At 38.2% G+C, this 26,295-nt stretch overlaps 1 protein-coding gene and 1 pseudogene across 2 annotated transcripts in view; both read right to left on the reverse strand.

The window, feature by feature from the left end:
- MED14 (mediator complex subunit 14) overlaps nucleotides 1-25,715 on the reverse strand; it is a gene marked incomplete at both ends in the record, with an annotated part of 63,956 nt that extends 38,241 nt beyond the window's left edge. The window contains 11 exons of the mRNA XM_084258356.1: nucleotides 1,761-1,886; nucleotides 4,449-4,560; nucleotides 4,914-5,064; nucleotides 5,753-5,885; nucleotides 6,348-6,455; nucleotides 7,432-7,560; nucleotides 11,954-12,083; nucleotides 12,701-12,874; nucleotides 18,517-18,622; nucleotides 21,176-21,202; nucleotides 25,501-25,715. Of these exons, the coding sequence (XP_084114482.1) occupies nucleotides 1,761-1,886; nucleotides 4,449-4,560; nucleotides 4,914-5,064; nucleotides 5,753-5,885; nucleotides 6,348-6,455; nucleotides 7,432-7,560; nucleotides 11,954-12,083; nucleotides 12,701-12,874; nucleotides 18,517-18,622; nucleotides 21,176-21,202; nucleotides 25,501-25,715 (1,411 nt within the window). The remainder of the gene's footprint in view (nucleotides 1-1,760; nucleotides 1,887-4,448; nucleotides 4,561-4,913; nucleotides 5,065-5,752; nucleotides 5,886-6,347; nucleotides 6,456-7,431; nucleotides 7,561-11,953; nucleotides 12,084-12,700; nucleotides 12,875-18,516; nucleotides 18,623-21,175; nucleotides 21,203-25,500) is intronic.
- Nucleotides 10,417-11,355, reverse strand: LOC311186927 (retinol dehydrogenase 11-like; annotated as a pseudogene). Its single transcript has 2 exons — nucleotides 11,347-11,355; nucleotides 10,417-11,287 (listed from the first exon to the last, which is right to left on the reverse strand). The product of its transcript is annotated as a retinol dehydrogenase 11-like (transcript).
- Nucleotides 25,716-26,295: the final 580 nt, after the last annotated feature.

Consider the following 26,295-nt stretch of genomic DNA (forward strand, 5'->3'; position numbering starts at 1 on the left):
TATCTAGGTAGCACAAGACATAAATGAAAATTATCATTTTAGACAAAAAGTACTATTTTTGAATCAGAGCAAAACTAAACATACCATTAGGTATTAACTGAATTTGTTTTCCCTCATTAACATTTAGGGAGAAATAAGATTAAGAAAATTAATAGCAAACATATACTAGCAGGAAGAACAAATTACAAATACATTAATTCTTTACCTATTTAATTCCTAAAACTCAATCTAGTTAATATTTTTAACTATGTGTATTTAAAACTCATAGTATGACTAGACTTAAACCTTAAGAATTATAAAAGCTGTACAAATAAAAATGTTTATTAAACACAAATGGTCTCTGGCGTAAGCCAAGAATTGTTCGCTGAAGATTGACTTGCTGTCACTTCGAATTTTTAATGACTAGAAAATGCTAATAGAACACTGAGCAAAAAGCAAGATCTAAATTAATTTCAACTAAAGAAAAAAAGTATATAATAAATTAGAAGGGCATATTGCTAGGAGCTGGATTGTATCTCTCCAAATTTTATGTTGAAGCTCTAACACCTAATGTGATGGTAGTTAGAGGTAGGGACTTTGGTAAACAATTAGGTTTAAATGATACTAGTGTCCTTCATGATGGGATTACTCCCCTTATAGGCAGAGGTGCTAGAGCTTTCTTTCTCTCTTCCTGCCATATGAGGGAACAGTGAAAAGGCCGCCATCGAAAGTTAGAAGAGTCCTCTTGACCATAACTTGATCATGGTAATCTGATATCAGACTTCCAGTCTCCAGAACTATGAGAAAATAAATTTCTGTTGTTTAAGCCACCCAGATTGTAGTTCTATGTTATGGTAGCCCGAGCAGACTAAGACAAACATACATCCCCTAAATTCACAATGATTGCCAAAGGGTAGCTTCTTTCACTTTTACACATATTTAGGTTTTTAACATCAGCACGTACTGTGTTGATCATCAAGAACAGTTTTAAAAGTTTTGAAGAACACTGCCTGTTAGTTTGTAACCACAGTTAAAAGATACTTTAAAAATGTATAACATCATTTAGACATCATAAATGTGATGTTACTCGAAGTAATGAGGGCAGTATTTTGAGCAGCTCACAGAAAAATTTACCCTTTTAAGTCATACAATCAGAAAATCTTTTTTAAAATCAATCTATCCTGCTTAATATTAATTTCAAGTAGCATATGTACTAATATAGTCAAGTACTAATATAATCAAGAACACAGTTCTATTAGTAATACAAAACACTAACTCCTAGTATTTCATTTCAGGACACCAACTTAATTAACAGACCATGTTAGAAATCAAATTTTAATTTTACTATATTTAAAACAGAAAAACATCCTTTCCTCCAGAATACTATATCTCAAGTTATCTTAGATATATATACTGTCATAAATATGTTCTTCAGCCATGAATGGCATTAGAATCCCTTGTAGTCCTTTCCATGTTACCCAGCTAGCAGTGGTAAAATAGTCAATCTAAAAAACATAAGTCATCAACATTATTACTTTTAACATGAGAAAAATAACATGAATGCATTTCACATTGGGAAGTTTAACTTAACAGGAAAATCCAAAGTAGAGTTAAAATAGGCAAAATAGACATCAGGCAAAATTACTACTTCCACACCTACTTTCTACATTACTTACACCAACCCTCCCATACCTAATGGCAGAAAATTTTTATTTTGCCTCTCTTAAAAATATCTTTCCTCTCAATTAGTAACTGGGTTGCACAATGATTTAGCAACTTACCAAGTCCATAAAGCATCAATTGGAACATTCCAGAATGCAAATCTACAAAAATGTGTAGACACTCCGAATTACCACAGGGCTCCAAGATGGGAACAATAAGAGCAGGAAGTGCAGTCTCTATAGAAGCTGGACAATTAAGAATTAAAAATTATTATTTCCATCTTAATACTCCCTCTCACCTCCCCCCCATTATTTCCTCAGTGAATAGAAATAAACCAACTACAGAATTATCCTGAATGTTAGAGGAAAAACTTCATTGCGGAAAATGAGAATAGCATTATTATGTCAATTTGTTGCTGAAAAGGAAGAATGTAAATCTTCAGGCTGACTCTGAAACAAACATACCTGTCTCAAATAATGGGAAAAAAACCTCCAAGATTCCTTTAAAAAGGTTAAGATACTTTCAGTAAAAAATATAACCTCATCAAGTTAGATGAATTTTTGACTTTCACTCATAATTAGTAATAGATTAATTGTAAATGATTTCCTTTTTACTATACTGGGAAAAATTAGTTAGCAAATGGAATGAATTTCTTCTATGACCTAAATATTTTTAAAGTCTCTCAATAAAGTGGTTTTCTTCAATGAGGGCCCAGGTGATTATAAAACACAAACTATGAAACTATTATTGGTTACATAGGAAAACATGTTTTCAAGTCATTTGTGTATCTCATTTTCAAGTTAAAGATGAAATAAATAAGAACACAGGCAGCTGTTAAACACAAATACTCAAAGCTGCCAATATACTTGTTCTAGAGTTTCATAGTACATCCACCAGGCCCAATGAACTTCTCCCTTAATCCCACAAATAGGCATAGATATCCAGTAAAGGAGCAAAAGCACTGAATGCACACATGTGCCAGTAAAGATTGACAAACTGTAAAAGGAATACATTTTTCTAGTTCACAGGTGCCTCTAAAGCTACAGTGAAGAAGGCAGGCAGGACAGAAAGTGGTAAAGTAGACCTAGCCTTTCACCAGGTGTGCTTTCTCTGTGCTACTTTTGTTAAACAAGGAAATAACATCTTCCTATCTTTGCTATTAAAAATGTGCTTTTAAAAAGTGCTCAAAAATGTACATTATCTGTGCTCTTTTGTGAATCAATGAAAAAAAGCAAAATCTCTTATAAATTTGCAATAACTGGGCCTCCCTGGTGGCGCAAAGGTTAAGCACTGCACTGTGAAACAATCCGCAGCCTCTGCAGCACAAGTTTGACCCCAGCTGGCCAGAGAGAAACCCACATGGCAAAGCAGACCTCTCCTGTCTCCCCTGCTGCTCACCTCAGCAGTGTATTTCAGTCAGTCTGCCTGTTCTGTTCCCCACTCTGTCTCTGGTGAATCCTCTCACCACACACCCCCACCCCCGCATCTCTGGCCTGTGCCCCAGCTCTTGTATGCATAAATAAATAAATCATTTAAAAAAAAATAAATTTACAATAAATGAAGTAAGTGAGGCTACCACTAGTACTATTTATATGTTATTAAACAACTGAATAAAAACAAAAACACAGCAGGAAACATATTAATCAGGTGAAAATAAATTGTTTCCAGAAAAATCTAGTATGTATTTGCAACAAATGTCTAATAAGCAGGTCCAGCATAACGCTCATCTGAAACAATTTAGCATCTCTGAAGGATTTTAAAGGGAAGTGGTGAAGGCTGATAGACTTCCATTGCATCATATGGAATTATTAAGACCCAATGAATCTTATCTTAAACTCTGATAGGGCTAGTGGACATATCCACCCCTCCCACAATATATATTTAACTATAACATTCACCAGATTTCTGGCATACCCTTTATTGCTTTTTTTAAGCCAACACTTGCATTGTTGTTAAATTAAGTTGCTCTAGTTTTGGGGTTGCCATAGACCCTCTTTTACATCTCTAGCCTTTCACTTTCCTTGAAAGAATATTATATTCTAAATGCAAGTTTATTTTTCTTTTTTTTCTCTTGCCAGCATTTTTAGATACTTTGTCTAAGTGTTTTAATCTTTTCCTAAGGAACTGCTTTGTATAATGTATTTGAGTGGGATTTGTGATGAACCTGAGTTTCTAATGTACTTCACCTATGTCATCTCACTAAATTAAAGACTATTCACTGTGGGTACAAGGTAATTGCAGCCAAGAACAACTGGGCTAGGGATAATATACTCACTGTGATATTGTGAAAATATATTCTTAGAATGAAAGCACTTATTTTCTAAATGACTGAGTGTCCCCAAAAGCTCTGAATATACTTATTTGCTAATTAAATTTAGAAGATTTTTCATAATGTTTATCTAGTTTTTAGTTTAAATCCTATTAATGTTAATAATTCAAAACATTTTTTTAAAAAAGAAACTCTGCTTCACTCAAAGAGGCGTATTTTATAAATACATCATAATTATTTGCAAAGCTGCTTCATCATCCTTGGGAGAAAAAAAATTTAAAAAGATATATACTAAGATGTTAAAATAGCTTTCATTTCAATAGGAAAAAATTTCAAGGAGGGTAAGTATACATACATTTAAAAAAATAAGGCCTAGCTACTAAGTAAGAATAAGAGGAAAATTAGGACAAACGTGGTTGAGCACAAGTTAAAATGCAGAAATAAATGCCCAGTCTCCACAACAAAATCAGTGTGTTAGCAAAAAAGAGTCATAAAAGTGGATACCAATTTGAAGTAAAAGAAACGTAAAGGAACCTACAGTTTTCATTGGCATTGAAGCCTCTAAGAATGGCCTTCAGTTCCTGGAGCTTCTGATTAGCCCTCGCATGCACACTGTCAATCAGGAGTTTTTCTATTGATAAGTGATCAATCTGCATGAATAAGAACAGGGTAATAATGTGAAATTTAAACATTTTTATTTATAAGCCTAAGAGTACATATTTCCTTTAAAAAACACACTGACCAGTAAAAGGAAGCAAATGTAACATTTTTAAAAATGAGCTTATATGGTATTGTAGCATATACCCTTTGGTGAGTATAGATCAAGATTTTAAATGTGTCAGTTATAGTGATCACATGTCAGTTTAAAAAAAATAAAAAAGGTTATTTGATCTAAATTACAAAATGTGAAAGAACATCTTAAAAAGTATACATAATAGATGCTAAAAAATATAGAGGCAAAACATTAATCAAACCAATATTAAAATATATAGATATCTTGTACCTTCATGGCTCTTTCTACTAATTTGGAATCAGAAGCTGGCAAAGGAGGATCATGGAAAATCTGTAAAGGCTTGGAGACATCATTCTCATCAATTTTAATTGTAACTTTGTGAACAGATGCCGTTCCTGTTTTTCTCCCAAGAACTTGCTGACTAAAGAAAAAGAGAAGTATTAAGAATTTTTTTTCACACAACCGACTGATTTTGGAATAAAATATGGATAATCTACTCTGTATCTTGGCTAGGGCCTGATCATGGTAGACCCTTACTGTTTGTGAAGGGAAAAAATTAATACTGAGAAGATAACTATTCTGTAATCCAACATTTTATTTACTATATTCTGAAACAGACATAATTTAAAAATACAACACATGTACACACACACAGAATCTCCAAACAAAACAACCTGCCTTCTAAGTAGCATCTATTCATACCTCAAATTCCTTTACAGAAAATGGTAATCAATGAGAGCTTGATAATTATTATCCCTAAAACCTTCCCCAAAAAAGTTTTTAAAAGGTGCAATTCAGAATAAAAAACTGTGATAAGCAAGCACATTTTTAAAAATGCTATCCAGCAGTCTAATAATTGTTCTTTTAGCAATCTGGTATAAGCCCAGAGTAATCTAACTTTTTAAGAATACTAAGTTGTAGTACAAATAAACAAGCCACATATTAAGAAAGGTGTTGATTATGGAAGCCCTATGTGGTTTATGATAATATAGAACCTTGTATGGTTAGAGGTGCACAGCTACTGAGAGAAAATCAAATGTATGAGGGAAAAAACAGAAACAAAACATTTACAGTCATAGCATTAACCCACCAAAATCAACTTTACTTACTTCCAAACTGAGAGGGAAAGGCACTTTCCAGTATGATACCTTTCCACCTGCACAAGGTCTCCCCACCGCTCTCGGATTAACATCAGAGCTTGGGAATGTAGCACTTCTAACTGAAGTGATAAGCAGAAAGAATCTGATGGATAACGTTAAGCAAATCTAACAGTCAATGAAGGAAAAGCAAACTTCATTTTAACAAAAGCTTTATTCCCAAAAAGCTAGCAATGAAGGAAATTGCTGGATTCTATTTCCTAGAAAGTATTATAGTATGTGTGAGAAAAAGCTTTTATATTTAATTTTGAACCAACATAAATGATGAGAACCAGGTTGCCTCTTCATTTATCAGTTTAGAGAATAAATAGTGCTATAACTAACTTAGAACTTTCTGTTTTTACCTGCAAAGTCAACAGCAAAAATCAAAAGACTTGGTGTATTATACGTGTATCACTGTTCTTCACATTGATCAGTTCTCTAGTCCTATTTTTATTAAAAAGGGAGGAGGGGAAGAGTTTAGAATGCTAGTTTTGGCAAATAGAAAACGTGATAGACAGAAACACAAACTCCTTACAAATACATGTCTCAAATTTCAAAAGGATACGTAGGCAGTTGTACATGTCCTGAAGAGGTTTCTCATCAGCAAAAAGCCTAGACTGTACCAGCTGATGGATAAAGTTGATTTGCATACTATGAACCAAGGCTCGCCCATCTTATTTGGGAAGAGAAAATAAAGTGGTTAATCAGTAAGGTGTACCAATCATATCACAGTACCAACTAAGAAGACTGTACTAATACTGAATTAAAAAAAAAAAAAAAGACCTGAAATTATCTACGGGAAACTACAGAACACAGAAATACCACATCCCTGTATGTTCAATAGGTCATGATGACTATCATAAACTTTGCTTCAAATTATAGGACAGTGTTAAACACATGTATTATTCTGCAAGAATGTTTCAATCATATAAAAATAATAAACATTGGGCCTCCCCGGTGGCGCAGCGGTTGAGCGCTGGGTTGCGAAGCTGCCCGCGGCCTCTGCGGCGCCGGTTCGATCCCCTGCTGCTCCCCGGCCACCGGAGGAGGATCCCACATGGTGCGCAGACCTCTCCTGCCACCCGCTGCTCCCCTCAGCAGTGTACTTCAGTCCTTCTGCCTGCTCTGCTCCCCACTCTGGCTCTGGTGAATTCTCTCACCCTCCCGCGCTTCTGACTGTACCCAGTGCATGTATAAACAAAACAAACAAACAAATATAATAAATAAATAAATAAACATGCCTCTAAAAAAAAAAAAAAGTTATAAAAAAAAAAATAATAAACATTTATCAATACCCTCTACCCTCCATAACCATGGGTTCTGCATGTACAGATTTATCCAAGCATGGACAGAAAATAAATGCTATGTAGTTAGGCACAACACAGGTCCATCTATACTGAACATGCACTATTTTTTCTTGTCAATATTCCCTAAACAATACAGTGTAACAACTACTTATACAGCATTTATATTGTATTATTATAAACAATCTAGAGCTGGTTTAAAGTATATAGGAAGGTGTGTGCCATTTTTTTTTATAAGAACTTGAACATCTGTGAATTTTGGTATCTGTGGAGTCCTGGAGCCAATCCCTGGTGGATACCAAAGAACAAATGTGCTTATAATTTAAATAAGTATTTACACTTTACCTCCTGTTTCCTTATCCTCAACGAGAATTTCTAGCTTGAGAAGACGCCATGGAACATCAGGGTCATCTCCCATCACGGTCAAGGTGGCTTCAAATTCTCCTTCAACTCTAAACTTCACTCGGCCATTTGCTTTTAGAAGAAGAGTAAGCAGTAGTAGTCTACTTTGCTAGAAAATAATCAGCTTCCTGCTAACCTTGAACATTCAGTCTTACTTATAATTTAAATAGACTGAATTTAAATAGATTCCAGATCATCAAGAAACCAAAGGCAACTCTTCTAAGATGAACAAACGATTTTTTTTCATTGACAGTTCAATATACATTAAGTAAAATATTATTTTACTACATCATTATCAAAGGTTTTTCACTTTTCCCTAAAAAAACGACACATTCGAATATAAAGTTTAATGGTCAAAACAAATTCAATGAAAGGTTATACATACACAAGAAGACTATGATCCCATAACTCTTTTGCCCCACCAAAGTGAACATATAATATGCAAGAATACCAAACTAATTAGAATAACACACTCCAAACAAGTGGAGGGAGAACTATCAATTTCTTACACTTCTTTTGACAGCATTGCTTTTGATAACAGTTCTCCAATTGTAGACTTTTAGCAAATAGACATTTTAATCTTCTTATGTAAGGAAATACCTTGAAAGATTATTAAATTAACTGTAATTACTAATGTTAGTCCTTGGAATACATTTTTGGGAATAAAGAATTGGGGTTATTCATTTGTCTTGGATTCCCCATCCCCCAGCCCTCTACCCTACCCTGCCACATTGGATGATGGGTGTTTGTTTAGATTAGTGCCTTATCATTCTTGTTTTTTTTTTTTAAAGAAATTTAGTGATTTTACTGTATTACTTTCCAGTTATGTTTTTTAATTGTTTCCTATATTATAGTCTTTACTGTTGTTCATAGATGAAACCTACAGCAAATATGAATATTGTGTAAAAAGCCATGTTCATTATGATTTTTTTAAACTATTTTTTACATCATTTTTACAATGTATGCATTTTCATCTTGGTTATACTCCCCATACAATTCCCACCCCCCTTGTTTTGATCCTACTCTCCTCCCCGCCCTGTAGTGTGTCTCTGGTTTATAGTTGCTTGTTGATTGTGATTTTTATTTTATTATAATTAGTCTTTTTCCTGGTCCCTTATTAAGGTTTTCTAAATTCCTGCTATGAGTGAGGTCATCCAGTATTTTTCTTTTTCTTTCTGGCTTATATCATTGAGCATGATCCCTTCCAGCTCCATCCATGTTGCTGCAAATTGCATGAGTTTATCTTTTTTGATTGCTGAGTAATATTCCATCGTGTATATGTACCGCATCTTCTTGATCCAGTCATCTATTTTTGGGCATTTGGGTTGTTTCCATAGCTTACCTATTCGTATCAGTCTTGTTAACTCAGGTGTTCATTCTCATTTCTTCTATATCTGGATCTATTTCTTTTTTTTAAATCCTTAACTAGTCCCTTCATTGCATGCATTATCTCCCAGGATTCCTTTCATTTTTGGACTTCTTCACTGCTACCAATGTGTTCCTTGATGGGTGGTATAGGGTAAATGAAAATTATCAGGATTTTCTGCCCTCCTGCCATTAGTATTAATGATAGACCCCTACGGTCCTACATGTGTGCCTGATGGCGGACACCTGGAGTAGGGTGTGGGCATACAGAGGTGGTACACCTGGGCTGAGAGACTGGGCTTACAAGGGTGGCGTCAGGGGGACGCCAGTAGAGCAGCAGAATGAGAGCACAGTAGAAGAAACAGCAATGGCAGCAGAAGCAGCAGCAGATAAGAGCCCAAGAGAGAACAGCAGAGAGCCCAGGAAGAGTGAAGACTGGCCGGGGACTGGGAGGTCTGCCAGCCTCCTGGCCCCCAGCTCCCCTGCCTGCCATGTACCTGGGTGCCGCTCTACAAATGGTGTAAAAAGCTCAATAAAGCCTGAAAGAGCCACTGAGGGCTCCAGGACTCTCCATTACCCGTCTGTTCGGATCATAGAGATCCTGCTCTGTGGTTATTAACATATGTAGAGTCTGCTTTCCTGTGCAGCTCTAACCACTTGCCTCAAAGACTGGAGGACACTAGTTTCCTCCATCTCTGATCATTTATCTGCTTAAAATAGTTTCTTTATGACTGTTTTGACTTTTGTGAAAATACTCCCAATTGCATAAATACACAAGGTCATAAATACACAGTAACATCTCCCATATTCTGGTTTTCTATGAGAAACTAAGGCACAAATAGGAGCTTCTGTGGGTCCGAGTCAGTAACTGAAGTCAGGTGCCTATCTTCTCGAATTGCTCCTTTCACTATCACCTTGCTGGTCTCAGAAACAGGGAAATGGCAATTTAAACTAGATTTTATTTCTCCTTTATCCCAAACTTCTTAGAAAAGGAAGTGTTTCCATGGTCTAGACATGAGTCTTTAGCCTGTAATAAAGCTATATAATAACCCAGATTCAGTTAAGAGTTGCCTGAAAGAATTCAGATTATGGCTTTAAGACATGAGGAATAAGCCATGCTCTGAAATCAAGCCTACTGTGACTACTGGAGTTCACCTGAGGCTGCAGTGTGGCCCTCCTGAAGTGAAGGCAAGTTGGTTGGGAAGAACCACATTGTGAATAAAGAAGGTAGAAACTAGTCCAAATTGCCATAAATCAACCCTGCCTTAGCTTGGATTCTTCTAGGTAGTAGGTTCCAAAACAAAAATAGGAACTTGCAGGTTATATGAGGGTCTTGTTTGGGTAGCTCTAATAACTGGCAGTTAGAGGAGCAAAGTAAGTTTGGATAAATGCAAGGTGTTTAAATGAATCTGACAGTATACCGGGCTTTTGTCAGACACCAAGGAGGCAAGGATGGAAGGTCTACTCTCCTTCTATTCAAGGTTTTAGCCACCCTGAAGGAGAAAAACTTTGGCAAAGAGTAGTCTGCTGCAAGCTTTTCTTGAGGCCAACTACCATCACCTCTCAATGCATAGGGATGCCCAGCAGCAGGTCACAGCTGATGTCTCAGATTCCTTGCTATCATCTCATTTTGAGCCTGGGCAGAGACCCATGCCACATGGCAGTCACTGAAATAATTCCTAATTAGACTCGCCAGACCTTCCATTAAGGCACAGTAAAGGGTAGTTTGGGATCCTTGCTGAGGGGTCTTGAGGAAGGAGAAAAGCCGCCACATCAATCTTATGAAAGATGAGTGCTGAATCGATTCAGTGTTGACTGTGCCAGGATGCACAAACTACATCATGACACCAGAGCCTTTTAGCCTTCGAGCCAGTTCCTGGGTGAAGAGAATGCTGACCAACTTGCTATGACAGTAGGCCAGGCATCCATTGTAGAACTTCTCGCCCTGCAGGTTATGAAAGAGATCCTCCCCAAGCGATGTGCTAAGGAAGACAGATTCACTATCCTTGATGGGACCGACTCCTTCAGTTTCTCTAGCAACAGATGGATCAGGAGGAAGTGACCCAAGTGGTTGACTTCTGTGTGCATTTCAAAGCTGTCTGCTATCTTGGAACAGGGACATATCATCACGCCTGCATGGTTGATCAAAATGTAGAGATATTTTTCCTCTGCTAAGAACCCTTGAGCAAAGGATCAAACAAATTTACTATCAGTCAAGTCCAGTTTCCACTCCAACACTTGTTGGTTCCCTATCATAACCTGGATCTCTGGCTACCCATTCCCCCTGTTGCACAACCTGGCAATCTAAGTACACACGGGCTCCTCTGCGAGCCAGCTCTTTGGTTATCTCCTCCCCAATGCCTGTGTTGGCTCCAGTGATTACAGCTACCACCCCAGGAAGTTGGATGTACACCTCCCCCCCGATAGCATTTTCCTGATTTGGGGTGCAGCAATGTGCAAGAGAAAGGGGAGGAGAAGGAGCAGGAACAAGACCCTAATCATCTTGCTGGGCGGCAGTTGCAGCAATGCGGGAACACAGGGAAAAGCAACAATAATTTCTTGAGGCTCAATTCTGGGACCTCAAAATCTCCTCCAGCCCCCAGCGATCTAACCCACTCCCCCAACTTCAAATACCAGCTACTAAACGAGAAATTACATGGCAGAAAAGTTACAGATTTGAATACTACCAAAATTGTAGGTCAAAACTTCATACAGTATGTCTTTGACTAAAACCCCAAAAGCTATTTAAAAAACATTCTAGGCCTCCCTGGTGGCACAAGGGGTTAAGCACAGCACTATGAAGATATCTGCAGCCTCTGCAGCACCAGTTCGATCCCCGGCCGGCCAGGGAGAAACCCACACGGCACAGCAGACCTCTCCTGTCTCGCCCGCTGCTCCCCTCAGCAGTGTGTTTCAGTGACTCTGCCTGTTCTGTTCACCACTCTGTCTCTGGTGAAACCTCTCACCACCACCCCCGCACCTCTGCCTGTACCCCAGTTCTTATATGCATAAATAAATCTTTTTTTTAATTTTTGAAAATTAAAAAAAAAAAACATTCTAACAAGTCAATCCTTAAGAAAAATAAATATCAGGTACATACCAACTGTAAGATTGGCTAACTGAGGCGGAAGATCTGTAGTTACAAGCCGATGTCTAAGAATCTGGTTCAGTTGGTGAAGTGTGGCTTGTTTCTCAATTTTGGTAATTGGATCTGGAGGAATAATTTTATCCTACAACAAAATTTAAGTGATTTCTTCAAATGTACAAAGAGACATAATTTTTACCTGTGCCTGCCTTAACATGGTATTTCTTAATTTACCCAAGAGAATCTCAACACTCATTTTAAAAGTCTACATCTGTGACCCTTACTATCTTGTATTTTAGTGCCAGTGATTCTACCAGTTACCTAAGACAGTAATGCAACACAATCTCCTTCATGCTCAATTTTATGAAACCAACTGAATGTCACTAGATGACTTTCACCACTTCTTAAAAGTATAAATTGAATAGCACCAAATGCAGTAACCAATCACAACAATTAAAAAACTTCCAATAACCAACCAGCATGTATTCTTTTCACATGAAATAGATGTAAGTTATATTTGTACATCTGTTCATCACACACACACACAAAGATTCATCCATTTCATAACTACTCGTAACATTCTGGCCTGAATTTATTTCAAAAATTCAGTTTTAGTTCTAGAGAAAAAAGTGAACTACATGAAATATTTGGTTTAAAAATACAGAACAGTTTTTTGCTGGGCTTCTTAATAGCACAGCAAAATCCAATGTCAAAGCTTTTCACTTGACTTATAAGGGAGGCGGTGGTGGTGAATGCACTTACCCTAATGCAGGTGGGCAGCCGTGGGTAAGACCCAGTAGTCAGTACATCAATGGCATATGGGATGGCAAAACTAGGCAGGCGTGCATGGACCAGGGCATCTCTAGCTAATGACGCCAGGCGATCAGCAGTGTCCACAAAGAGGATGGCTTGCTGATCTAAAAAGCTTGATATCATCTTTAAAACAAAGGGTAATTTATTAAGCTTCCTTGAAAATAAGCCATTTTTCACTTCAAATATCATTTGTTCATTCCAAAGTAAACTCTGAAGGGAACTGATACGCATTTTCTACTTTTCAAAACATTTCTTCAAAAACTTTCCAACTTGAATATTTAACACATCTGTATTTGATATTTAAAACAATTTTCTATCACTTTAAGTAAAATGTTTTCTAATCTCTTTCTCTAATTGTAACATTATATACACATAATATCAGAAGATAGGAAAAATAAATAGAATAAAATGCCTCTTACCCTTATATATTTCTAGAGTTGGCTAGTAATAAAGTAAGTCAAAGTATGGACTCCTGGACCCAGAATGCCTGGGTCTCAATTTAAACTCTGCAACTTACTAGCTCTATACCCTTGGGCAAGTTACTTAACTCTTCTGTGCCTTGGTTTTTTCAACTATAAGGTGGAGATAATGACTTCCAACTTCTTAAGTTTATCCTGAGCATTGAGGGAATATGAGTATAACACCTTTAGAACAATGCCTAGAACATTCAGCAAACCTTGCCAATTATGAGATCTAGGTCAACTTCATGCCTTACACAGATTTTGTTCTCAGAATCAATGTATTTTATCAGGGTGCCTGAACTAGTAGAGTTCATCACAAAGCTGAAAATACTTCCTTGGAACTTTTATCTCTAGTTTTATTCTGAAACAATACTTATAATCTCTCACGTCCTTCAGAGGACGCCTGCCCGATCTTCAAACTAAACACCCAATTAGTCTTTACATCTCCAAATTCCAGACTCACCAGCTTTGTTCCACAGCCTGGAAATGCTCCAGATTATCAGTGACTAACTTGAAACATGGTATCCAGAATACCACATCACGCACAATGTCCTACAATTTCTGAGCATTTGCACACTCACTTTACTATCTGATATTTTACAATGGTAAGAAATAGACAAAACCAAATAATTACTATCACCTTAGAGATAAGGAAATTGAGGCTTAGGTTAAGACACTTGTACAAAGTAAGAGAGTTAATAATTAAGAGAAGCTGAAATAAGAAATGCTTCTTTTAATTTTAGTCAGACCAGCATAGCCCAAAGTACTACCTTCTATGACTAGTAAAATGAATTTCTTTTTTTCAATGCAACCAACACTAACATCTTATTAGCAGCCACGACACTGCTAACACACAGCTAGCTTGGAATCAAATAAAAGCCTTTATCTTTTATATGTGAATCTCTATCAAGCAAGTAATCTGATTTTAAGATATTAAAACATTTTGAATCCTGCTTTTCTTACCTTTTGAACTGGTTTTTACTCAGATTTAGGTCATTTCAAGTTTTCCTTCACGCAGGATGCTATAAAAATGCTTATCAGACCATACAATACCAAGACCTCCCCAGGAAGACATGAACCATCCCAGGTGGGGTGCTACAGTTTATCCAGTCTATATCACTTCACCTTAAAACACAGGTAACTAATGAAACTCTCTCTAAACGACCCTGCTCAACTCAACATACGCTAGTTTCAGCTATATTCCTTTGACTTAGAAATCTAATTACTAAAGATAAAACTTTAGTTTTCAGAAACTTATTAGTGAATCCATTTAGGTTCCTAATGATCATGATATTTGTTTAAGTACTCACATACTAGGTGACAATATGGTTAATATTGATAATATTTAAATTTTAACTGAGCACAGAACAGACACTTCTCTAAGGAATGGCCAGGAGTACATGAAAAAATGTTCAACATCATTAGTGATGAGGAAAATGCAAATCAAAATCACAATGAGCTACCACTTCACACTTAATAGGAGGGCTTGAGCCAAAATGCCAGAAAAACGTCCACATAGATGTTGAGAAATTGGAACCCTCACATGTTGTTATAGGAATGTAAAATGGTGCAGCGACTCTGGAAAAATCTGACAGCTTCTTAAATGATTAAACATAGATCTCCAGTCATTCTACTCCTAGGAATATACCCAAGAATGAAAACATGTCCACACAGAAACTTATTCAAAAACATTTATAGCAACATTATTCATAATAACCCCAAACTAGAAACAGCTTAAGTGTCTATGAACTGACAATGGACAAACTAAACATATCTGTACAATTTACCTATAAAAAGGAATGAAGTGTTACTACATGTAGGGACCTCAAAAACAATATGCTAAGTGGAAAAAGCCAGTCACAAAAGACCATGTTATGATTCCATTTATATGAAATGTTTAGAATAGGCAAATCTATAGAGACAGAGAGTAGTGGCTGCTTAGAGCAGGGAATAGGGGGCTTTTGGGGGGTGACACCTAAGGGTACAGGTTTTCTTTTTGAGGTGATGAGAATGTTAGGAAACTGGCAGTGGTAATGGTTGCATATATATATATGAAAAAACTAAAAAACCACTGAACTGTATACTTTAAATGGTATGCAAATTGTATCTCAATAATGCTGTTTTGAAAAAAGCTCTAGGAAATGAGATTTGATCTTTTTCTTAGATAGAACATTATCTAGACTCTTTTTTCATTAGTCAGAGTTCTATATGCATTTATACACTCAACTATACACATATGTCTGGCATAGCTAAAGATCATTATCTATTAAGAACTCTAACAACCCTAGTTAAATAATCATTTGACAACAAAAATGTCATAATATGAATAACCCTCTAGTTTTCTAGCTAAACTTTATCCCTTATATGAACACATTTGTAACTACATTAACAAAACAAAAATGCTCAGACCTTATGTAAGTCCAATATGAGACTTTGTTCATAATGTGACTCATTTGAACAGCTAGATCAGAAAACTAATAGAAGAATGCTATACTACAAATTAATGAAAGAAGAATATAATATGGCTCAGTATCAAAACCAAGAGTTTGGATTTTAGATGATATTATGTTATTGAAGCACAATCCAGAAGCATCAAATTATTTAAATACCCATGGCATATCCACTAGTATCAAATGGGTAATTTAAATACCCATGGCATAACTAGGAATTTAACACCAGATTTAAAAAATTGAACACTTGGTTTTGATATAATTCAGTATTACCTAACTTCTCACTGGAATTTTAAGTATCTTTAAGAAAATACTATCCCAAATTATTGAAAAGAAAACTTAGATTTTTCGGAAATACTATATCATGCATCTTCATTTTAACTAAAATAAATTCATTAGATTTGATGCCCAAAACAATGAAGGGAATTATAAACTTTCTGATAAGCTTGGAAAAAGCCTGCTTATTAATGCTTGTACAAAAAAGCCTGTACAAAAGGTCTTCTGCTTACAAACTTTAATTTCCCAATCACATCAACAAAGGACATTTCCTCCCTAAGAAAAACTTAATACATGGCACAAAATAATTCTCTCCCTAAATAAACCTCTAATCAACGTTATATAGGAGGGGGATATCAAAACTTACTCTTAGAGATAAAAGATAGGTGGCCATACTTAGTCTTAGAGAATTCCTTCAGTCTTATCATTGGCTTAGGTGGCAGAGCTGCAATTGAGCATTAACTTCAGTGAAAAAATCAGGTTTTATTAAACTAATTATATTCTAGAATTTAAAATCCTCAACTTTTTTATAACCTCTTTTCTCCTTTCACTTTAGCAACTTTCACATAACTTTATGTGAAACAACTTTATGTCTAACAATAAGGGAATCTAGTGAAACTGAGGATAGTAAATGTAGTGGGCTAAAACTGAAATGCGGTATCAATCAGGAAATCGTGCTCAGAAACACGACTGTGCCGCAGGTTCCTTTCTGAAATGGAATTCTGAAAAAGGGGAAACCCCAATAGATTTGCAAATATAAAATTGCTATAAAAATTATTTTCAACTTAGCTTTTCAGGTTGCTAAAAAATAAATTTATTATGGTACTTCTACACAGGGTAGTTGCCAATTTTAAACAGGAAGTCTGATAAACTTGAAAGAATTTTAAAGTAACCTGAATATAATTTAAGCAATACAAAGCTATTTTTCTACTTTAATCTATAAAAACTGATAAAACTTTAAAATATCATTACATAATTGAATTTTAAAAATAGAATTTAAGTACCAATGTGAAGCTTACTTAGAGAATCTATTCACTTTTCCCCTACTTTCCAAATGTAATTGACAGTGACTAAAAAGTTACTTGACCTTGTAAAACTGGGCTTGAAGAGCTGACCTCAATAAAGAGGGTAAATATTCTCATTATTTTAGGACTTTATTCATTTCATGACAATTACTCTACCCATTCAAAAATGAACTCCAGGGCCTCTCCCCTGGTAGCACAGTGGTTGAGCGCTGGGCTGTGAAGCTGCCCACAACCTTTGCAGCGCAGGTTCGATCCCCGGCCACCGGCAAGGGTTCCACATGGCACGCAGACCTCTCCTGCTGCGCCTGCTGCTCCCCTCAGCAGTGTATTTCGTCAGTCTGCCTGTTCTATTCCCTGCTCTGGCTCTGGTGAATTCTCTCACCCTCCCGCACTTCTGACTGTACCTAGTGCTTGTATAAATAAATAAATAAATCTAAAAAAAAAAAAAAGAACTCCATTCTCCTCACTGAAAGGGACTAAAGTAAAATAAGAATGAGTAATTATGTCTCATTTGTTAACACATCATCCCCCCCCCCCCATGTTATAAGCTCAGTAAGCTAACACAAAAATTCCCTACTGATGTTTTTCCTTCTTAACACTTCTTTAACAGAGTTTAAAACTTTTTTTGTGACAGACTTTAGCATCTGTAGTACATTTCACTACATTTTACTCCTTTGAATTTAAAAGAGTGATTCAACAATCAAAAAAAGCTGAGCTTCTTGAGGGCATCAAGTATGCCTGTTTCAAGTCTTCATCCACCTATACCCTACGCTCAATAAAGGTTTGGAGAATGAGATGAGTAAACAAATGAACAGAAAATGCTATCATCAGCTTTGTGACCTTGAAGAAGCCATTTAAGTTTGAGGAAGCTTATCATTTCCTCATTTATAAAATAGGACGAAAATACTAAAATCTCATTCTCACAGGGTTGTCAAGAATCAATAGGGAAAATGCAAAGGCGTATTCTGCAAGTTAACCATCCTTCCCCTTTGGTTCAAGTCTCATATTTAGAGCTTTCTAGGGCCTCCCTGGTGGCACAAGGGGCTAAGACACAACCTATGAGGCTATCCACAGCCACTGCAGCATGAATTCGATCCCCGGCGGCCAGGGAGCAGACCACATGGCGCAGCAGACCTCTCCTGGCTAGCCCACTGCTCCCCTCATTAGTGTATTTCAATCAACCTGCCTGTTCTGTTTCCCACTCTGTCTCTGGTGAATCCTCTCACCCCCCCCCCACACCTCTGGCCTGTACCCCAGTTCCTGTGTGCATAAATAAATAAATCTTTTAAAAAATAATTTAAAAAAATAAAGCCTTCTAGCATAATTAATGAGGTCTTCAGATAGCTCCTGCTCGTATTTCTGATTAGGTATCCATAAACAAATACTAAGATTCTACAGATAGATACATTACCATACAGAAATATGATTACATACATAAGTCATACCTCTCAAAACAAACCAGCAGATATAAGTTACAGCAAAAATTAGAAACAACGTCACTACAAGTTAACATTCCTAAAAGTTATTTTAGAGAAAATAAAACTTTAACTCACCGCACATTTTTCCACTTTGCCAGCATTATTAGCCCATTTTACTAGAGCTAATAATCGAACAAAGAGTTGGCGTGTCCGGCTAGCAAATTGCACTATTTCTATTTTCCTGGAAATAGAAATAATTCTTAATGAACCAACATGCTTAACAGAATATGTCAAAATTCATTTTATCTAAGCTAAAATGTAAATCAATCTTTGTTTACAACCATTACAACAAAATGAACCACCTAAAATATTTATCTAAATTTGATTATTGTCACATTTGTATGCCACCTGCATGTGCTTTATTTTTACTTCAAAGTAATAAATACAATAGAATGTTTTAGCATTGAATCACATTTTTAAAATTTTATATTGTAATATAAGTCATTTACTAAACTCAAGGATATATGACAGATAGAGAGAGGAGTCACAGAAGGGACCAAATTAGGAGTTATGCATTAGAAACCTTTTAGGTTCAAGAATTGAAATAAATCTTAACCAAAGGTTGAAACTGTATTCTACAAAAGGGTCGCTTTCCCTTCTTGCAAAAGTGGGATTTTAAAAACTGAATAATCAAAAAATGCAACTATACAATTCTTAACCAAAGTAATTTCAATGACAAACTTAGATATTAAACTTCCAAGCAAAGTTAAAGAAAGCAAGTTGAGTACTAAAAATAAAATCTGGAAGATCTACCCACATCTATTTTTATGCTATAGCCATTAAATGCTTTTTCTCCAAACAGTCATCAGTATTTTTACCACCTTCTCATAAAGCCTTAGTTGTCAATCAGTATGATAGCCAGACCTGTCAACTACATGTCAGCTACAACAAAGCTGACAATTGTACCTTTTATGGTCTACCCTAAGAAATTGAAAGAAATTTTCAATAGTCAGGGACTGATGACAGGACCCAGCAGGACACCCAACCTCCAAGCAGATGATGACCTTTAAATCTTAGTACAGCTGCTCAAAATCCTACAGAAGCAACCCATATCTCTATATCTAACCCACATCAACACCAAGGTGAAATGCACTAAATAAAAAGGTTTTGCTGAAAGATAACACTGACTGAAGATTACAGAGTCTAGCTCCACAGAGAGCACATACACAGTCCACAAACAACCTAAAAGGCTTCCATAAAGATCAGCCAGCAATATGAGTATTGGAAGTAAAAAGAATCTAGGACACATATACAATTCCGACTCTTCGCGTGTCTGCAGGGGATCTTAATAGATAAAACAAGTAGAGCATCACAGACAAGAAGATTAGGACAGGGCCTCCCTGGCGGCGCAAGGGTTAAAGACACAACCTATGAAGCAATCTGCAGCCATTGCAGCACAAGTTCGATCCCGGGCCGGCCAGGGAGCAACACAGATGGTGAGCAGACCTCTCCTGACTTGCCCGCTGCTCCCCTCAGCAGAGTATTTTAGTCAGTCTGCCTGTTCTGTTCCCCACTGTCTCTGGTGAATCCTCTCACCCCCCCCATACACACCTTTGGCCTATACTCCAGCTCTTGTATGCATAAATAAATAAACCTTTTTTTAAAAAAAAAAAAAAAAAAGAAGGCTAGGACACAGCAGAAATGCTAACTGTACGTTAAGATCTAGCAGGGGCCTCAGTGCTAGAAGCGTCAATACTGCCCAGGCTCACAAAAGATGCAAGGTCTCTGCTCCTCTCCAGAGGTTTCCCAAATAAGCTCCTCTACTAGAAAGTAGTCTTCCCTTTTCATACAGCTGTAACATGTTTTTTTTTTTTCACACCACACTTTCTCAAGTGATTGATAGCTTGTGTTGGTTTCCCAAGGCCTAATTTAGTTTGCCTTTTGATCCCAGAGAGGACAGAACAAATTCTGGCTTTAAAGTCCTTCCTTCCTTTAAAACTGACCAGCCAATCCACAACACAGGTACGCTCCAATTGTCTCTTCCGCCTCCACCTTTTCAATTGATGTCTACTTCTATCAGAAAGATCAGTTGGGGTGAGGATGATGGGGGTGGAGTATAGTCATTAGTAAAAAGCTAATATCCTTCCTAGTGGTCTGGTATTTAAACAAACAAAAACAAGGAACATTAGTAGTGCCAAAGATATAGTCAAGGAGTCTATACTGCAGTCACAATTTAAATCCCCATCACATGTTTTTTTTAAGTCTTCATTTATCTTTTTTCTTTAGTTTATGCCCCAAACTCCAACTGAATCAAAATTCTCTCAACTATAAAACAGCAGTAGCAGTAGGCAGATGTCAACTCTCTAAAGATATTCAATAATACCATTATAGCACATGGCAAATTAGCAGTCAACTTTAGAAAGTCAGTTTGCTGCTTTGTTTCTTTCATTAAGAGCTTTATCTTCTACATCTTCCTATCCCCCTCAAGGACTTAACCTGGCCAGTGACTTGATAAAGGTTTGTAGAACAGAAGGTCCAAAGCTTATCTCACACCAAATATTGTCAAGGGTGAGGAAATCACATTTCCCAGAACTTCCCAAACACATGGTGTTAAAAAAAAATCAGCTTAGGCTCTCTGGGCTTAAGGTTCTAATCCACAGCCCTTTCACCTCATAACCCCACATGCACTCTCATTTTCTCTCTCTCTCTCTCTCTCTCTCTCTCTCTCTCTCTCTTACACACACACACACACACACACACACACACACAGAGATTTAAGGCTTTTCATACTCACCTTTCCACATCAGATTTCCTTGGCAGCCTAAGAAGAAAAAAAAGAAATTAACTAAATATATGCATACTGTCCTCAAATTTGATAACGGTCTTTCATTTTAACTATATTAAATACTTTAGTATTTCAGAAAAACTGGATAAATACCCACTATAGACGTATGTTGACTACCTATTCTTTTTCATTTTTATGAGTTGCCAGCATGGCTATAAGGGGAAAAAACAAGGAAGGAACATTTTCTCCATTAAAAATGCTTCAAAACATATTGCATGAACCTCAAACATTTAAAAAGCCCATTATATTAGCACACTATATCATATAGTATCAGAGAAAATATTCTCTTAAGATGAAAATGGTCAAAGATGCAGAGTACTATTTAGTTGCCAGCCTCCCCCTGTAGCCTGGGACCTCGCTTCCATGCAATAACCCCTACATGTTTTGATTTTTTTATTCCAATTCTCCAATAGTGGAGCCAGTCAAAACCAATGCCACCATTTTCCCTGATAAATTATATCATCTAACATTCTCGCATCTGCTAAGGCTTAGAAAGGTTCTGATGTGCCTCCTGAGTTGCCACATTCTATAAATCTCTATCCCATGGTCCAAGATTTTAATGATCTGAATTCTAAAGTCTCCCCACATCTAATCAGTTCTTGAAGAACACACACCATGCCACTTAGATACCCTTTTCCCACCCACAAACTTAGGCACAGAAAAACTAAAACTACCTCCAGAAATTCAAGCTATAAGGCAGGAAAACTATTAAAATGAACCCTGACTTGTAGTTATCTACAATTCTTAGGGCGGACAGTGGGATGGAAGCTAAAGTTATGATCCAAGTGATCAAGAAAACTAGGTAGGGGCTGGAAAGACCAGCAGTTCAGAGGATGAAGCAGATGCTAAGGCCTTCTTATAAAACTGCAAATAAAAGCAACTACTGGCAAGTACAGGCAAAAAGCTCTTCAGAATGCTCCTGGGGAAGCCACAATTCCTGTTCTCAAGGGAGGGAATGAGAATGAGAATCATGGGTGCTTGTATATAAGAGAAAAACCTAAGAGCAGAGCCTTTAGGAGTGGAAAGAACAGGAAATCATTGTCCCAGCTTTTCCCACCTCTCCTAAAGACCCTAAAAGGAGGGCCTCCCCTGGTGGCGCAGCAGTTGAGCACTGGGCTGCAAAGCTGCCCACAGCCTCTGCAGCGCCGGTTTGATCCCCAGCCACCAGCGAGGGTCTCAAATGGCGCACAGACCTCTCCTGCCGCCCGCTGCTCTCCTCAGCAGTATATTTCATCAGTCTGCCTGCTCTGTTCCCTGCTGTGGTGAATTCTCTCACCCTCCCTCACTTCTGACTGTACCCAATGCTTGTATAAATAAATAAATAAATCTTAAAAAAAAAAAAAAAAAGACTCTGAAAGGATCATTCTCCTGTCAGAGATGGTGTCATTTTGGGGGAAAAAGGATGGGTTTTCTTCCCTGCATCCCTTTCCCATTTGGGGTAAAAGCCCTAAATTGCAAATATTTGGAAGAAAATCACAGAAATCTATTTACACCAAAGTGCTATTAGAAAAGTTTACATGACTGATATTCTGGCATTTTCTGATTTTAATTGAAAGTTGTGGTTTTTTTTTTTTAAAGTAGAACCTAAGTCCCTAAAATGTTAATACAGAATATAAATTCTAAGATTCTTGAAAAGTGCACCTAGAATACTGGTTTTACATTAATACACTAATACTGACAGTTTCCACCTGAAACAAGGAAAAATACAAGATTTAGCAACTTCCAAGGTAAGCTCATAGACTAAGTTTGGTTGCCACAAAGAGAAAAGATTTCTGTACACCTGTGGTTCAAGAGCAACACTTCAAAAAATTCGTTCATACATGAGTTACATCAACAAATATTTAGTTAAGCCCTGACAATGTGTGAGGCATTGTTTTAGGCTCTGGGGAAAGTGGCAAACAAATCAAAATCCCTGTCCTTAGGGAGCTTCCTGTGGCAAGGAAGAGAGACAATAAACTAATCCTATCTGGTGGTGATAAGTGCTTTAAAGAAAAACAAAGCGGTGGATAAGAAGGATAAAGTCAAGGGGCAGAGTACTTTTTACAGGTGGTCAGAGAAAGTCTTTCTGATAAACTATATCTGAACAAAGACCTAAAGGAGAAGAGAAAGCAGACCACAGAGATTTCTGGGGAGAAGAGCAAAGGCTTTAAGGTGGGAAGGTGCCTGTCAATATCAAGAAAATCAAGAATCATAGTGTGGCTGAAACAAAATAAAGAGGAGAGTTATTAGGAAATGAAGTCAGAGAGGTAAAGGAGAGAAGGCACCACTCATGCAGGGTCTTAAAGGTAAGGTGACGGACCACAAGTCCTGGTTTTAGAAGATGGTCCTGGTTTTTGCCTGCTGCTGACTTTATTAACAGCACCATCTTTCACGCTCAGAAGTGTCCTGATTTGGATCATAGATTTTATGGTCACCCTACATATAGGTGACAATAAAAACTTTTTATTGTGAGATGGGGAACCACTTGAAGATTATAATCAGAGAAGTTTTAAAAGGATCGCCCTGACTATGGAGGAAAAACTACAGAGGAGCAAGAGAAGCAGCAGAATATAGTTAGCAGACTACTGCAGTTAACATGGGTGAAGGATAAACACTTGATAGAAATGTTGAAAAGCAGGCAGATTCTAAAGTCAGAAGTGACAAGACTTGTTGATGTTCTGGGTAGGGGATTGGAAGAGGAACCTAAGCAACACAGGAAGAACGGAGACATTATTTAGCGAGAGAGGGGAGAGAGAGGGGAAAGGTTTGGGCGGAGCAAGCGAAATCAGGAGTTTGGCTCTGGACTTGATACACTGAAGGACCCAAGAGGTGTTAACATGTAGGCATCTAGGTATCTGGATATAGAATTTGGAGTTCAGCGGAGAGGTCTGTACTGGAGATACAAGTGTAGGAATCATCATCATATAAAGGGTGTGAGACTAGACTATAGACTCACATTCTACAGCAATAAAACATTTTTATTACTATCTTTATAACTAAATCCAAAAATATTAGAACACAAAATAAGTCAAAGAATTGCTACCAAACCCCCATGGAAAACCAAATTATACCAACTACACAATAACCAATAGCAACAGTTTCAACTTTTTCCATAGCTACACATAGGACAGGTTACCTTCACATGCATATACTTTCGCATGGATACCCGTGGCTTTTTATGAAATCCAACAATAAAGGTGCAGGCAAGTGTATCACCACAATAATGCCTAATCAGGCAGCTATTTAAGTTTCTCATAAAACAAGGTGAGGTTTCTTTCTGTCCCATTAAATAAAGCACTGAACACTAAAACAGGGTGAAAATGAGTGGAATCTATCTTAGTTGTTTAGTCATCTGCAAACAAATATCTTAAGAATGTCTAGCAACAAATTACTGTGCCACTTTACAGCTTAGCATCAACATACTAGTGTATTTCAATAGAAAACACGGGTCTGGAGTCTAAGCAATAGGTAAAAGATAAAAATTAATCTAGATCAAAAACTCTTTTTCTGAACCCAGACCTAAAAATGTAAGTCATTAAAGTATAGATACCCCCAAATCTTACAGTTACTTTTTTTCACACACTGAAAATCATTAGTGTATTCAGATCCTATTCTGAAGGGATTAACACTCTAATCATGTCCCAAGACATTTTATGGGTAACTTGGTGATTTATAAACTCTTCATACTCCCAGAAACAGTAACAGCAGGCCAGTTACCAAAAAACAAAAAAATAAAATCTAATTTACACTACCTGCGTGAAGACTTCACTCTCACCCATTCCAGGAAACAAAAAAACTTGGAATACAAAATTTTGGATTATTTGATACACACAACACTTCTCCTGAGTTCTAACTTAGAGCAACTACAACCTACACGTAAAATGTACTGTCAAAGGGCTATAAAACAGATTTCCTGTGTTGGGGATTTTTTTTAAGTTCGAATATTATGTATTTTTAAATAAAATCAAGGCTTTGAGCTAAAAAGATTCTGGCCAAGAAATCAATAGGGTTCTGTTGGCAACTCGAGCACAAAAATCCCAAGGATGGGATTTCCAGTGAAAGTCTAAGAACATGCATAATTAACAAGTCTCGGTCGCTTCATCTCCAGATAGACCCCCAAATGCAATGCTCCGCCACCCCCGCTAAACCTCATGAGTTCAAAATTCTAGACTAGGCAGCCCAGCGGAGAGGAGAAAACAGCAGCCTCCTGGGGAGAGGAGGTGCAAACCTCTCAGCCGGTTGGGCGGGAAGGGGGGGGCGGTGTTGGGAGCTGGCAAGGGTTTCGCGGCACTTACAGGTCCGTCAACACCATGAGCTCCGAGTAGGCCCGGTGCAGCAGAAATTCGATGAGGGTGCTCAGCCGGTAGCCAGGACTCGCTGCAGCCGCCGCGGCCGCCGCCACAGCCGCTCCTGGGGGTGGAGGCGCCGGGGCTGACGCGGGGCCGCCGCTGCCCCCGCCACCGCCTCCGGGCGGGACCAGCTGGTGGTTCTCCAGCTGCACTGGGGCCATGGCGGCGCAGGGCTGGGCTTGGCGCAGCGGCACAAGATGCGGCCCGTGAGCTTCCTGGGCGCTCGGTCACCGCGCCTAAGCCGGCGCGGGCAGAGTCGCCGCTGCTGCTGCCGCCGCCTACCGCTGGGCCGTCTCTGAACAGGAAGCTGTGCGCCGGCCGCGGAGGCCCGCCCCCATGGAGCGCCGAGCCCGCCGGCCCCAGGGACAGGAGCAGGGGGCGGGGAGGTGCAGGGAGGGCGGGGAAGCGGGCGGCCGCCGCAGAGAAGGTGGGCCTTTGCAAGCGATCAGAAGCCGCTCCGGCGAGTAGCCGCAGCGTCCATATTGACGGCCCAAAGCGGAAGTCGTTTAGGAGAACGGAAGGGGAACCTGCAGGGGGGACTTCCTAGAGCAACCTGTGCCTTTTCTCTGGGCTGTCCCGCGCCGGGGCGCTTGGGGGCGCGTGGGAGTGGGGCGGGGCGGCGCGCGGGAGGAAGCAGCGGAAGCTGGGGCCGCGCGCCGCCGGAAGTCGGTGTGAGGGCGGGGCCGGCGGCGTCACCGCGAGCGTCCGTGCTCGCCCAGCCCCTACCCTCGCGGCCCTCCG

The sequence above is a fragment of the Talpa europaea genome, assembly GCF_964194135.1.
Source record: "Talpa europaea genome assembly, chromosome: X".
Classification (NCBI taxonomy): Eukaryota; Metazoa; Chordata; class Mammalia; order Eulipotyphla; family Talpidae; genus Talpa; species Talpa europaea.